The sequence below is a fragment of the Saimiri boliviensis genome, chromosome 10 (genome assembly GCF_048565385.1).
Source record: "Saimiri boliviensis isolate mSaiBol1 chromosome 10, mSaiBol1.pri, whole genome shotgun sequence".
Lineage (NCBI taxonomy): Eukaryota > Metazoa > Chordata > Mammalia > Primates > Cebidae > Saimiri > Saimiri boliviensis.
In genome coordinates this window covers 113,199,471-113,213,861 of record NC_133458.1, presented here as the reverse complement: position 1 = coordinate 113,213,861, position 14,391 = coordinate 113,199,471, and the positions used below count along the sequence as shown (strand labels likewise).

General features: G+C 41.1%; 1 protein-coding gene across 12 annotated transcripts in view; it reads left to right on the top strand.

Moving 5' to 3' along the window:
- The window catches only part of HECW1 (HECT, C2 and WW domain containing E3 ubiquitin protein ligase 1), a 600,315-nt gene that overhangs the window by 435,218 nt on the left and 150,706 nt on the right, over positions 1-14,391 (top strand). For all 12 annotated transcript variants that reach the window (XM_074379771.1, XM_010341340.3, XM_074379772.1 and 9 more), the window contains one exon: positions 6,465-6,634. In XM_074379771.1, the coding sequence (XP_074235872.1) occupies positions 6,465-6,634 (170 nt within the window). The remainder of the gene's footprint in view (positions 1-6,464; positions 6,635-14,391) is intronic.

The following is a 14,391-nucleotide window of genomic DNA, read 5'->3' as shown; positions in this document are numbered from 1 at the left end:
GTCCTCCTGTGCTGAGTCAGTTACTGTGTCGGGGCCACAAGATCAGATGAGCCAGTTTATTCACCTGGATGCTGCCAGCTGATCCATCAAGTACAGGGTCTACAAAATATCCCAAGCAGTGATCTTAGGTTTTACAATAGTAACATTATCCCCAGAAGCAATTTGGGGGTAGTCAGAATCTTGCAGCCTCCAGCTGCATGACTCCTAAATCATAATTTATAATCTTTTAACTAATTTGTTAATCTTACAAATGCAGTCTAGTTTCCAGGCAAGAAGGAGGTTTGTTTTCAGGAAAGGGCTGCTATTGTCTTTGTTTCAAAGGTAAATCATAAACTAAGTTCCTCCCAAAGTTGGACCTATGCCCAGGAATGAACAAAGACAGCTTGTAGGTTAGAGGCAAGATGGAGTTGGTTAGGTCAGATTTATTTTACTGTTTCGGTTATAATTTTGCAATGGTGGTTTCAAACTCACTAATTTTGTACTACTTGGACAAAAGCTAGCAACTCCTATTAAAATGATTAAGAAATAACAAGTATTAGTACCAACCTTCAAACACAGAAGAAACCAGGAATACTGCACAACTGGGTACCAGAAACCAAGAGGAATTGTCACTAACCAAAGCTCCAGTTAAGCCCAAGTCCTGAAGCCCAAGAGGAATGCCAGGCAGGGTGAGCAGGGCAAAGCTCGGGAAGGACAGTATTCCTTCATCTCTACTTTGCTTCTGCCATGAAGACATGGGCTCACAGGCCTACCAGAGGAGGAAGGCCCCCACCACCCCAACTTGGTTCACAAAGCTACTTTATAAGGTGAGGGGTTCATTCATCTCCTGCAGTCCCCAAACACATCATTTTTCTTACATGTATTCAAAGACAACAATTCCCAGCAAAGGGAAATGACTAGGGATATAAAGTGAGTAGCTACTAGAGCAAGCCTGGAATGGTCATGGACATATAATGTTCAGTAGTTGGATACGTATGCATGTGTTGTGTTCACTATATCTGCCTGGGACAAAAGGCAAATACTGCTGAAGCTATCAAAATAAATTCTATGCAGCCAAGCATGGTGGCTCACACCTATAATCCCAGCACTTTGGGAGGCCAATGCAGAAGGATTGCTTGAGCCCAGGAGTTTGAGACTACCTGGGTAACGTAACAAGATCCCATCTCTACAAAAAAACAAAAAAAAAAAAGCCAAACATGGTAGCATGTACCTATAGTCCCAGCTACTCAGGAGGCTGAAGCAGGAGGATCACTTGAGCTAAGGGATTAGAGGCTGCAGTAAGCTCTAACTGTGCCACTGTGCTCCAGGCTGGGCAACAGAGCAAGACTATGCTTCAAAAGACTAAAATAAAGTAAGAATAAAAATAAATTCTGTGCCTCAAAGAAAAACAAAACAGAAAGATCAGCAAAGCCTATAAAACATCAAAAATTTTCTCCATGCTGGTCAGCTCTGAGTATAAGAAGAGAGCTAAGGACTCCAGCAGCAACCCCTTGGACGACCAGACTCACTAAAGATGGACAAATGCTGGGACTACAAGGCATGCTCATAGGTAAACAACAGAAATTTTGACTTGAAGAATGTGTAGAGAAAATAATCTACCGTATTAAAAAGTTGAAGACTACAATACTCAAGAGAAAAACGCAACTATTTTACTGATAAACACCTATTAAAGAAAAGTAAAGTATTTATCATTCTTCCACTTGTACCCTCAACAAAATAGAGGAAAGTACAGAGCATATTAAGTAAGAGATCAAAGATGAGAAAAGAGGATAAGGGAGTTTTCTGAAGCTTGCAAAAACTGAAACTTAGAAAGTCAAGTGTATTTGCTTTCTCTTGCTGCTATAACAAATTGCCACCAACTTAGTGGCTTAAAACAGCACAACTGTACTCTTATTGTCCTGGAGGTCAGAAGTCCAGAATGAATCTTAAGGGACTAAAAGCAAGTTGTCACCCAGGCTGGTTCCTTCTGGGGACTCCGGTGTAAATCTATCCCTTGCCTCTTTCAGGTTCTAGGGGCTACTGGCATTTTTTGGCTCATGGCTACATTGCTCCAATCTCTGCTTCTTTCATCACGTTGCCTTCTCACTTTGCTCTTCCTGCCTCCATCTTACCAGGACCCTGTGATTACGTCACACCCACCTGGACAGTTTATGATAAATCTTTCCATTGCAAGATCCTTAATTTAGTCACTGTAGGAAATAAGAATAAATAAAAGGTTCCTCCTCAAAGCTTTCCTCTTAGTTCATTATGAATAAATAATAGTTTCTTCAAAGGTTAATTTACTTTAAAGCTTTTGCTAATAAAGTAACCGTCAGTCATAATAAAGAAATAAGTGTATCGCATGTTCTGAGTTCTTACACTTTAACCTAGATATTTGCCCTGACATGCCTGGGCTTCTTAGATAATAGCTTATTCCCCTTCCTTATTTGGAAATGTTATTGCTTCTCTAAGCATTCAAGTTACTTCTCTTTTCCTTTGGTCTCCTCTGTCTTCACGTCTTTAGAAAAGTTTTAAGTTGTTAGCCAACCAGGTGCAACCTAGACTGTGAAGTCCAGTTCCAGCCAATGGAATCAGGACACAGCAGTAAGGCAGATGTGTGAGATATAAATGGCCCTGCTTCCTTCGTTCAGTATCCTCTCGTGGCAAGATGGCTAATGAGAATACCCTTTCCACAGAAATTAAAGTTGCCTTGCTGAGAAAAATTAAATTTATATTCAAGTGCTACTTCTTTTGTGGCACCAAAAATTTACATATAACAGTCACTCTGCAGAGTCCCTTTTACCATGTGAGGTAACATATTCACAGGATTCAAGGATTAGGATGTGAACATCTTTGTGGGGTCATTATTCTGCCTACCACAGTCAACAAGAGATTTAAAATAAACTCTAAAAAGTACAGTCACATAATTAAAAGCCTTCAAAAGCAGTATAGAGCACAATCACCACTACAGAAAGAGAATCAGTGATATGACAGATTGACTTGAGAGTCTCTCCCAGAAGGCATCAATGAAGGACAAAACCCGAAAAGGATGAGAAAAATATAGATGAATGGCACATACAGAGCCAACACATAATCAGTGTTTTTGATGAAGAAATCTGAACAAACTGAACAGAAACAGTAATAGGAGAAAACTTTCTTGAGCTGAAGATAATTTTTAGTATTTAAATTAAGGAAGACCATCAGGTGCTGAGAAAAAGAAATGTATATGAAGAGACCAACACCTAGACAAATCTCATTTAAAAAGATATATTTTTTTCAAATATGGCCATAGTAGACATCTGGGCTGAAAATGCATGATATGTACAAAAGAACAAACCTCATGCTAATCTCAGACTTGTCTTTTGAGATGCCAAAATAATGAAGTAAAGCCTACCAAGTGATATGGACAGGAGACAGGTAGAAAAGGGCAGTTCCCCAGCAAAGGCCCCACCCTCAATCCTGAAAACCCACGGCCCTAAATGGGAGCAGGCATTCCTCTTTTCACACTGAAATGTTGCCTTTTGGCCCACCATGCCCCTCTATCTTGTACCCATATAAACCCCATACCCCAGGCTTCACAAGCAGATGAGCAGAGCAACAGAAGAGTGGCACAGCAAAGAAGGAGAGAAGAGAAGGAGCATCCAAGTGTTGAGAGGAGTTCAGTTAGGGGAGGTCACAGAGGAGATTGGCCAACGGACAGCCAAACTCCAGGGGAGATCATCTTCCCACTCCATCCCCTTTCCAACTCCCCATTCATCCTGCTGAGAGCCACCTCCACCAATCAGTAAAACCCCTGCTTTCACCATCCTTCAAGTCAGTGTGTGATCTGATTCTTCCAGGTGCCTGACAAGGATCCAGGTACCAAGAGGGCAGAGTTGATTAATACTTAAGCCATCACACACGGCAGAGCTAAAGGAGCACTGTAACACACCCACTGGGGCTTCAGGAGTCACAGACACCACCGCAGATGCTACCATGGGGCTGGAGCCCAAAAGCACTCACCCCGGCTCCTGCATTGTCTGCATGCTCCCTCTCCCATCAGGGGTTTGAGTATATGAGCCACACCCTTGTTGCAAGTCTTGTGAGGGGGGTCAGGGAACTCTCCCATTTCACAAGTTCTAAGGGGAGCATTTTTTAACCAAAGATGTCCATGTCCACCAGATTGTCATTTATGTGGGAAGGCAAGAGAAACACCCTCAGGTCTGTAAGGGATCAAAGACTACCACCCTTACACCTCACTTTAAAATAATATGTGAGCGTGTACTCCAGCATACAAAGATAAAATCCAAGAAAACTCAAGAATTGGAGACACTGCAATATAAAAACACTAATTTTCTTTTTAGTATTTAAAAGGAGAAATAATCAGAAAGTAGATAATGGAGTTGCCTTCTTAGAAAGCCCCAAGAATACAATGAACATATCAAAGCAAGATTGTTCACACAAGTGCTTTACCTGTCAAATCTATTTATATTTCCTATTTTTACCACTTCCTAGAGGTAATAAATTTTCTAGTTAAATATTATCACTCTAATATTCAATGAAGTGCACTTTTAGCATTCTAAATAACAAAATCAGAAATGCAAACAAAGGTTTCTTTACAAATATATTAGAGACAACATAAACATTCAGAATTAAGGCTTGGTTAAATAAATTACCATAAAGCCAAATGATGAAATACTATGTACCCTTAAGAACTGTGTATACAAGATGTTCTAAAAGGAGTGAGAAATAATTTTTCTTCTAGTTTTCATAAGTTCTTAGCTGAGGACCCCCTGTCCGTACACTCTGCTGTAGATGTGGCCTGGGTTTTGCAAATTTCTGTGATGTTTGTACTTCCTGCCTTTTTTCCTCTCATTGGCAATTGTGGGGGCAAAAGTGACTCCGTTGTGGATGCAAACCACTGTGCTGATTTCTGATCAGCCTCAGTCCCACGAATGCCTCCAATTCCCACTTTATCCACTGTCTCTAGTGTAAGAACATGTCAACCTTAATGTGATGGCAGAAACAATAGGCTGCGATGCATGCAGCATTCCTGCCTGTGCTAGAGAGATGCCTCTCATTGGCTTGCACAGAGCAAGGGCTTATGTAGCCCTTCCCTATGGTACATAAGCCCTGTGTCTGGAGAGTAACAGTGTGGAGATCTACCAGACTCCTGCAGCCCAGGACCATGCTTGGCTGTGAGTTCCCAAATCTATCTCGTTTCACTGACAAACTAGATTTGTCTGCTTCCTTCTTTGGTTTCTCAGCTCCTTTGGCATTTGGGGGCCATTTTGAATATATGGCTCTTTCACAGAGCAGTACTATATTATGCCAGAGAGTAGGTATAATTTTATTAGGGGGATAACCTTGGATTAACTCAAAATAATTTTTAAATAAATGCATATGAAAACATCTGTGCTTTTTCATCAGTAACAAATCTTTGATACACTTCACAACTTATACCATGACTGGGAATCACTGACCCTGTGTATCTTTATGTCCTTTTGTTTCACTTGTGTATAAATGTAAAAAAAAATTGTTTGAAAAATTCTTCAATGACAGAAAGGCTTCAAAAATTATATTCTTTGGCTGGGCGCGGTGACTCACTCCTGTAATCCCAGCACTCTGGGAGGCCAAGAGGGGATGGACCACCTGGGGTCAGGAGTTCAAGACCAGACTGGCCAGCATGACAAAACCCCGTCTCTACTAAAAAATACAAAAATTATCCAGGCATAGTGATGGGCACTTGTAATCCCAGCTACTCAGGAGGCTGAGGCAAGGAGAATTGCTCAAACCCAGGAGGCAGAGTTTGCAGTGAGCCGAGATCCTGGCACTGCACTCCAGCCTGGATGACTCTATCTCAAAAAAAAAAAAAAAAAAAAAGGTATATTCCTTGATATCATAAATATATTTCTAATAAATATAATGTGATTTCAAATTATCCTAGAACAACTATAAACCATTGTCATAAATGATCTTGTGCACACACTTTCTGTCTCTGTCTCCTTGTGCAGCATGAAATGGTACATGATCAGGTATCTTCAAAGCCCTGCCCTGCCTGGTAGCAGGGTTTCTTAGAACTCCCCTCATTGGTGGCACTCAGCCCCATGGAGGTCAGGTCTTATTTGTTCCTTCCTCCATCGTCCACACTCTGTGCTCTTTTCATCCTCTCCTCTCTCTTTGTTTCTGCCAGTTCTCTCTCCTTACTCAGTGAGGCCCACATATACTGTGAGACTACAACCCTTATTTTTGTAATGTCTCCACCTTGCAGAGGAATTTTACACCCAGAGACCCATCAAATTTCCAGAGTTGGACTTTCTCTCCCTGTGCTACTCACGTTTCCCGGGGTGATCCTCCCTCCTTCACCCCGTCGCGTTTACCTTACTGAGTAACACTAGCGATTCCGTTCATAAGGGCCAATGGTCCTTTCATGAAAGGTGTAGTTACCAAATGCCAGTTGTTAACCTCCCTAAAACATTTAAATTAAAATATCCTTTATTTTATAGATTTCCAAGCCATGGGGTTGAAGAAAGGGATGTTTTTCAATCCAGACCCTTATCTGAAGATTTCCATCCAGCCTGGGAAGCACAGCATCTTCCCCGCCCTGCCTCACCATGGACAGGAGAGGAGATCCAAGATCATAGGCAACACCGTGAACCCCATCTGGCAGGCCGAGGTGAGTGCTACGGGCCTGAAAAGAAGCCCAAATTACAAAGTGAAAGGGCTGACTGTGAACCAGCCCTCCTCCTTCCCTCCATTCGTGGTGCCCTGGACTCTGCCGTTCAATCTGTGGCTGTCATGGTCTTAGAAGGGAGCCATTGTTCTCCATGGGTTGCAACACAGGCATCTTGATCAAATCCCTCCAGACAGTACTAACAAAATTCTCATTGCACTGCACACTCTTCTGATTCGAAACCCATGCTGCAAGCAGGACGACCTTTCCCTCCGCCCTTCGTGTGGGAGAAGGAAGAGAAGAGCTGTGATCGGAGCCTTCCAGTTTCCCCACAGCGCTCCTCATGCCTGTGATCCTTGAGAAGGGTGTCAATTCTTAAATGTAGCCTTCTAGCTAGTTCCAGAGATTCTAAAACGATCAGGTTCCTGGGATAGGTGAATCAGTAAGCCCTAGAATACCCGTGGTTGGGTTAAATATTGTTTGATTTCAATAGATAATGAAGCCTAATGGTTTATCCCATCTTCATGGTTGGCACGGGGTTGGGCAGCTTGCTAGAGTATTGAGTAGTCTGTGTTGTCTACAAAGGCCCTTCTCCACTCCGAAATGTGTTCCCTTGGCCAGTCATGAGTTAGGAGGGTCCTCAAAGTTCTCTCCTCAAGAACATGCAGAAAGTCATCACGACTCATTTGGCCAGGCAAGATAGCTCACATCTGTAATACCAGCACTTTGGGAGGCTAGGGCAGGTGGATCACTTGACTCCAGAAGTTCAAGACCAGCCTGGGCAATATGGTGAAACCCCGTCGCTACCAAAATAAACAAATAAATAAATAAAAACACAAACTTTGCTGAGCATGGCGGTGCATGCCTGTGGTCCCAGCTACTTGAGAGCCTGCTGTGGGTGGATTGCTGAGCCTGGGAGGCAGATATTGTAGTGAGCTGGGATCATGCTGCTGCACTCCAACCCAGGTGACACAGTGAGACCATTTCTCTAAAAAAGAAAAATATAATAAAGTCCACCACCCCTTTGGCTGCCTCCCTGCCGGACCTGAGCTTGAATCTATAAACTGCGAACCATGTGGTTGAGGGGCAGGGAGGCCTAGGTCGTAAGAGTGGATGGATTGTAATGTAGGTTAAAAGTAGTTTTACAGTCATAGAAACCTGGGTTCTAATCCCAGCTTGGCCAGTTAAAAGTTTTATACATTTGAGAGATCAGTTATCCTCCACTTGAGCTTAGATTACCCTCATCAGCCTATTACTGATGGAAACGTGCTCCCACCGAAGGAACTTGCTTTGGAAAGAATTTCTTCCTTTATTTTTCACAATAGATCATCTCTGACTTAGAGCTCTCAAGCATCCTTGACAAGAAAAGATAATTAGATATAGGAGAGCAAAGATTTTTTATTATCTATTAAATCATTGCACTCCCTTCCTGGGCTTAATTAACCCTCTCCCAGGCTTCCCAGAAGAGCTTCGTTAGAGCTTTGAAGTGGACATGAGGGAAATAGACTTGTACTTAAACTTCCTCGAGCGTTGGTTATCAACAGATTCTAAAACACTGACAGCACCGCCAGAATGGAATAATGAATCTTAATTTGTTTCTTCAGTCCTAGCTATGCTCATCAATTATTTCTGAACTCTTCCCTGCATTCCTAGGGATAATAAAAGATGCCACAGGAATTTATTTTGTTTGAAGGGGAAAGGCTTCTGTCTTCTGAAAGACTTGAGAGGAACTTATTCTAAGACATTTAGTAATAAAGCTGTTACAAGTGTCAAAGAATGTTTGTAAAATCCAGCACCATCAGAATGTTTTTTGGCTAAAAACGTCAACGAGAATCCACTTTAAGTTCTGAAATGATTTCTGAAGCTTTGGTTATGACTAATTTTGTTCTGGCAGAATTCTGGCAAACTCTCCCTAGCCCTCTGCTCTGGGCCACATCCCTTCCACCCCGCGTGCTGCAGTTGGAGTTACTGATCTAAAATCAGCCTCATCATATGTCCCCCTGATAAGGCTCAGGCTGAGGATAACTGATGTCTCAAGTTAAACAGAGTGTAACTGGCTGAATGGAGATTTGAACCAAGGTCTGTGCTGCTACAAACATGACCTTTCAGCCCCTAAATTGCACTACATTTCCCAGGGTCCAAATGTCATAGCTCCACTGCAGAACATTGGCCTTCTTTGATCAGGCATTGCTTACCGTTATGTCAGGTAAGGATGTATTTGGCTCTAAGCAAGGGGAAGTCTGGCCAGCTCTGATATTTCTCACAAACAAGAAGTCCGGAGGGAGGTGATCCAGGGTCTGCTGAGTGAGCTCCCAAGGCTCCCAGCTTTCCGGGTCTACCCACTGCACCGTCCTTAGCAGATGGCCTCATCCTCCTCTGTTAAAGCCTCAAGCCCAAATTCCAGGCAGGAAGAAAGCAACAGGCCACAAAAGCCTTTTCCTTGCAAAACTTTGAATTTTCTTCCTGGGAGAAAAGCCCTTCCCAGCTAATACCCTGTTCCCTCCCACATGGCCTCACCTGGATGGAAGTACTTAGTGTCTCACTTTCCTGATTCTGGTAGGGGGAGGCAGGGGAGAAGGTGGTTGAACACAGGTATTGAATAAACCAGCTAATAGCACGTGCGACATCCTCCAGCCTGACTCCCCACTGTCTTTCACCTCAGACCTATGCTAAGGCCACTCCCCAAATGCCCCACATGCTTTCACGTTGCCATGTCTTTCATAGATTTTGTCTTTACTTACATGTGTCTAAAATGCACATCCTACCTAATCCACCCAGCGACTCCCACCCATCCATCAAGTCTCAGCTAAAATGTCACTTCCCATATGGGGCACTTCTGGACTCCCCAACCCCAGGCCTCAGGAACAAAGCACTTCCTTGTACAGACTCTACCATGGCGTTGCCAGGTTTCTTTCATTTCCACCTCTGTCTTTCCCACAAGACATTGAAGAAAAGGAAATCACCCCTAATTCATCTGGGTATTTCCAGTTCCTGGAACCTACCAATAGTAGGTTATCCAGGATTTATAAAGGGCTTACTATGCCAAGCAGTGTTCTAAAGATTTTATGTAATTAATACACTTAATCCTCACAATACCTCTATGAGGTATGCACTATTATAATCTTTGTTTAAAGGAGAGGAAACTAAGGCAGAGAGAAGTTAAGTAAATTCAGCTGGTAAATGGCAAAACCAGTGTTTGAACCAGGTAGTCTACCTTTAGAGCCTGATACTGAACAGTTGTTCTTAGGCAGTTGTGAGTAAATTCTGGAAGAGTTATCAACAATTTATACCAGATATTCAAACTGACCGCAACCTCTCCCTTTCATTTAAGAAATGTCTATTAAATGTCTACTCTGTGGTAAAAATAGAAGTCACTGAAAGGACACTGATTGACAGATAAAAGCTCTCAGATTAGTAGAAGGAGACAACACAACACAGTAAATGTGCTAATCGAAGTATGAACAAAAGACTACAGAATACAAAGAGAAGAGCACCATGCCTGAGAGAAGACTTCACAGGGGATGTGCAACTGGACTTGGTCTTCCCAGGAGACAAAACGCTTTTCAGGGTGGAAGGGTCCTTTCAGGCCGAAGGAACAGCATTTGCAAAGGTACCAAGGCATCCCACAGACACTTAGGATACTGTTTCAAAATATTATATGGTTAGAGCTGGTGGTGTGTATAGACAAGTGGTGGTAACTGAGCTGGGCTTACTCTAGTCACACACATTTAGCATGGTTCCCTTATTCCTTGCAAATAAAAGCTAATGTTGGCTTTGGGGTCTCACATTGCACCTTGGTGAGTGAAATGATGATACCCTGTTCCAAAAGGATTCATTCAAGTCTTCAAATTTCTATGCAAAAGCATAAGAATGAAACTGTCCTGTTTTCTGTGTTTACTGACTAATATATAAAGTACATTCTGTGAGAAACAATTGAAGTTTCCTGCACTTGAGTGCAAGAACATCCTTTAATATGTAGTTTAAATGCTACATTTATTTCTGTGGTTAATGTTGCATTTAAGTCTTATGCGATTCTTTTCAAATTTATGTAAATTCAAACTTGAAATATTTCTTTTTGCTCATTAAGCCGTATTAATCACAGCTACTTGGGAGGTTGAGGTGGGAGGATTACTTAAGGCCAGGAGTTCGAGGCCAGCCTGAGCAACATAGTAAAACTCTGGCTCAAAAAAAAAAAAAAAAAGTTAAATCCTAGGACAATTTAAGTTTCTACTAGAATTTTAAGATGAGGGAAAAATTCAGAGAAATAAATACATATGAAATGCAATGAAAGTGACTATAAATAAACAAGAGTTCCATGTCGACTGATCAATCTCCTCTTCTTTGTTACAACTAGAACTAGAAATTCTGCATCCAGGGAACGCTCTTCTTGATTTTCAAGTCTGTTTTCTTCCTGGATGGATATAATGAACACTTCTAAGATGACAGTTACACAGAGAAGTTAAGCACAAACAGCAGTTGACTGGAGTCTTGGGTGCTCATGTAGAGAGTATATTTAGACCCCTTTGTAAAACAAAGAACTCCTAAAAGCAGATTCTCAGCAATATCAAGTGGATGGAGCAAATATTAAACTCCAGCCTGGACCCATGTTTGTATGTTAGCCTCCAACGCCTTCTCTCTGCCTCTGCTTTCCAAAGCTGGGTGGATTAATCCCCATGCATACACTGTCAGCCAGCAGCATCAATCTGGTCACGAGATTAGAAGATTAGACAGAGAAGGCCAAGCGTTTGCTCATGGAGCTTATATTTCAGTGTGAGAAGACAAGACAAAACACACAAATAAGTTAACAATATAATTTTGTGGGCAGTAAGTCGTGTGAAGGAAATCCCACACAGTTACAGGATATGCATTACTGAGGGGCTCCTTTAGTTAGCAGTGGCCCAGGGCAGCCTTTCTGACTCACTGTCACATGACCTGAGAAACCAGACATCCAAAAACCTGGTTAGATCTGTGTTGCAGATACAGGATGTAGCTAGTGTGAGGTCCTGAGTGTAACAAGCATGGCAGGAAGGTCATCATGGCGGGAATACACTGAGTGTGTGTGTGTGGTGGGGGGGTGGGGCGGAACATAAGAGGAAGCCGGAGAGAGGCAGGGCCAGCACCTTGTTAGCCCTGGAAGAGAGTTAGGATCTTACTCTAAGAGTGATAATAAGCCATTGTAGTGTTTTTAATAGGGAAGCATCATGGTCTGATTAAAATTTTATGAAAATCTCCCAACTGCCATGCATGGTATAGATATAAAGAATCAGGAATAGAAGCCGATTTTGATTTCCTATTTGGTCAGGATGTATCATTCTTTTCATACATTGTTGGATTTGGTTTACTAATATTTTGCCAAGGATTTTTGCATGCACATGCATGAAGAATATTGGTCTTCAGTTTTTTTGTATTAGTCTGGTTTTGGTATCAGTGGTATTGGTATTGGTTTTGGTGTCAGCTGGCCTTTTAAAATAATTTGGGAAATGTCTTTGTCAACCCAGGCTGCTGTAACAAAACACCATAGACTGAGTGGCTGAAACAACAGATATTTATTTCTCAAAGTTCCGAAGCTGAGAAGTCCAAGCCCAGGGTGCCAGCATGGTTGGGTTCTGGTGAGGGCCTCTTCGAGGATGCAGTTGGCTGCCTTCTCGCTGTGTCCACACATTAGAAAGAGAGAAAAGGAGAGAGAGCATGCAGGTGCAAGTGAGTGAGCTCTTGATTCTTCGTTTTTGTTTGTTTGTTTGTTTTTGTTTTTTGAGACAGAGTCTTGCTCTGTCACCAGGCGCCAGGCTGGAACACAGTGATGCAGTCTCAGCTCACTGCAATCTCCGCCTCCTGGGTTCAATCAATTCTCCTGCCTCAGCCTCCCTAGTAGCTGGGTCTACAGGCGCACGCCACCATGCCCAGCTAATTTTTGTATTTTTTAGTAGAGACGGAGTTTCACCATGTTGACCAGGATGGTCTTGATCTCTTGACCTCGTGATCTGCCCGCTTCGGCCTCCCAAAGTGCTGGAATTACAGGCATGAGCCACTGCGCCTGGCCTCTTGATTCTTCTTAGTAAGGGCACTAATCCCGTCATGAGAACTCTATCCTCATGACCTCATCTAAACGTAATAACCTCCAAAGGCTCTACCTCTTAACACCACCACTTTGGGTGTTGGAGTTTCACATATGAACTTGGGGGTTGGTGGTAGAAGGAGACACACACACATCCACCTTCAGTCCATAACAGGTTTCAGTCCACAACAGGAAGTTTTCCTTCTCTTACATTTTCTGGAAATGTCTGTATAATTGTTATTATTTCTTCCTTAAGTGTTTGGTATATTCACCAGCGAAAACATCTTAGGCTGGAGTTTCTTTGTGAGAAGATTTTAAATTATGAATTTAGTTTTTTTAATTAAAAAAAAAGAGTCATTTAGGTTACCTGTTTCCTCTAAGAGAAATCTTTTGTCTTTCAAGAAATACTACCATTTTTTCATGTTGTTTGGCATAAAGTTGTTCAAAATATTGTTTTATTGTCCTTTAATGTTTGTAGGCTTATTAAGGACAATACCTCTTTCATTTTTATATTGATGAATTGCTTTTTCTCTCTCTTTTTGTTAACCAATCTAAATATGGGTTTATCAAATTTTTTAATTTTGTCAAAGAACTAACTCGACATTGATCATTTTCTCTCAATGTTTAACTGTTTTCTACTTATTTTTATATATGCCCTTATTTTTATTTATTTATCTCCTTTATTGCCTTCTTTCAACTTACTTTTGGCTTATTTTCTCTTTTTTTTTTTTTTTTTAGCTGCTTAGGGTAAAATTCTAGGTCTTGATTTTACACTTACATTTCTTCTCTATTATAATCATTTAAGCAATAAATTTTCTCCCAATCTCCATTTTAATGCATTTTATAAATTTTTATATATTTTATACTTTCATTATCATTCAGTTAAAAATATTTCTTCATATTCCTTCTTTGACCCATGGATTATTTTGAAATAAGTTGTTTAATTTCCAAAACTGGGGAATGTTCCTAAGTATCTTCTTGTTACTCAATTTTAATTGTATTTTATTGTGGTTAGAGAACATACTCTATATAATTGCAATCTATTTCAATTTATCAAGCCAGGTTTTACAATCCAGTATATGGTGCGTTTTGATGGACTTACCATATCAACTTGAAAATAATATATATTCTCCTATTGTGGCATGTCGAGTCCTACAAATATTAGTTGAGTCAAAGTGGTTGACTGAGTCGCAGAGACTCTCTGTGTCTTTATGGCTTTTTGTGTTTAACTATTCTATCAGTTGCTGCAAGAAGCATGTTTAAATCCTTACTATGCTCACGGAATTGTCTGTTTCTCTAATTCTGTCATTTTTGTTTCATGTATTTTAAAGCTCTGTTATTAGGTACTTGCACAGTTATGTCTTCCTTATGAACTAGCCCTTTTATAATTATAAAATATTTTTCTTTATTTTTGGTAATGCTCTTTAAGTCTGTTTCATCACACTAAAATAGCCACTCCAGCCTCCTTTATGTTTAGTGTTTGAATGGTGTACCTATTTACTTCTATTTACTTTCAAAGTGTTTGTGTTTTTACTTATAAAGGGCATTGCCTATACACAGCATCTTCTTGGGACTTAATTTCATTTATTACAATAATCTCTGCCTTTTAATAGGAATGCATGACCCATTTAACAGAATTGTTCACGTAGTTGTTTTTAGGTCTACTATTGTATTATTTGTTTTCTGTTTTGTCCTCGGAACTTTT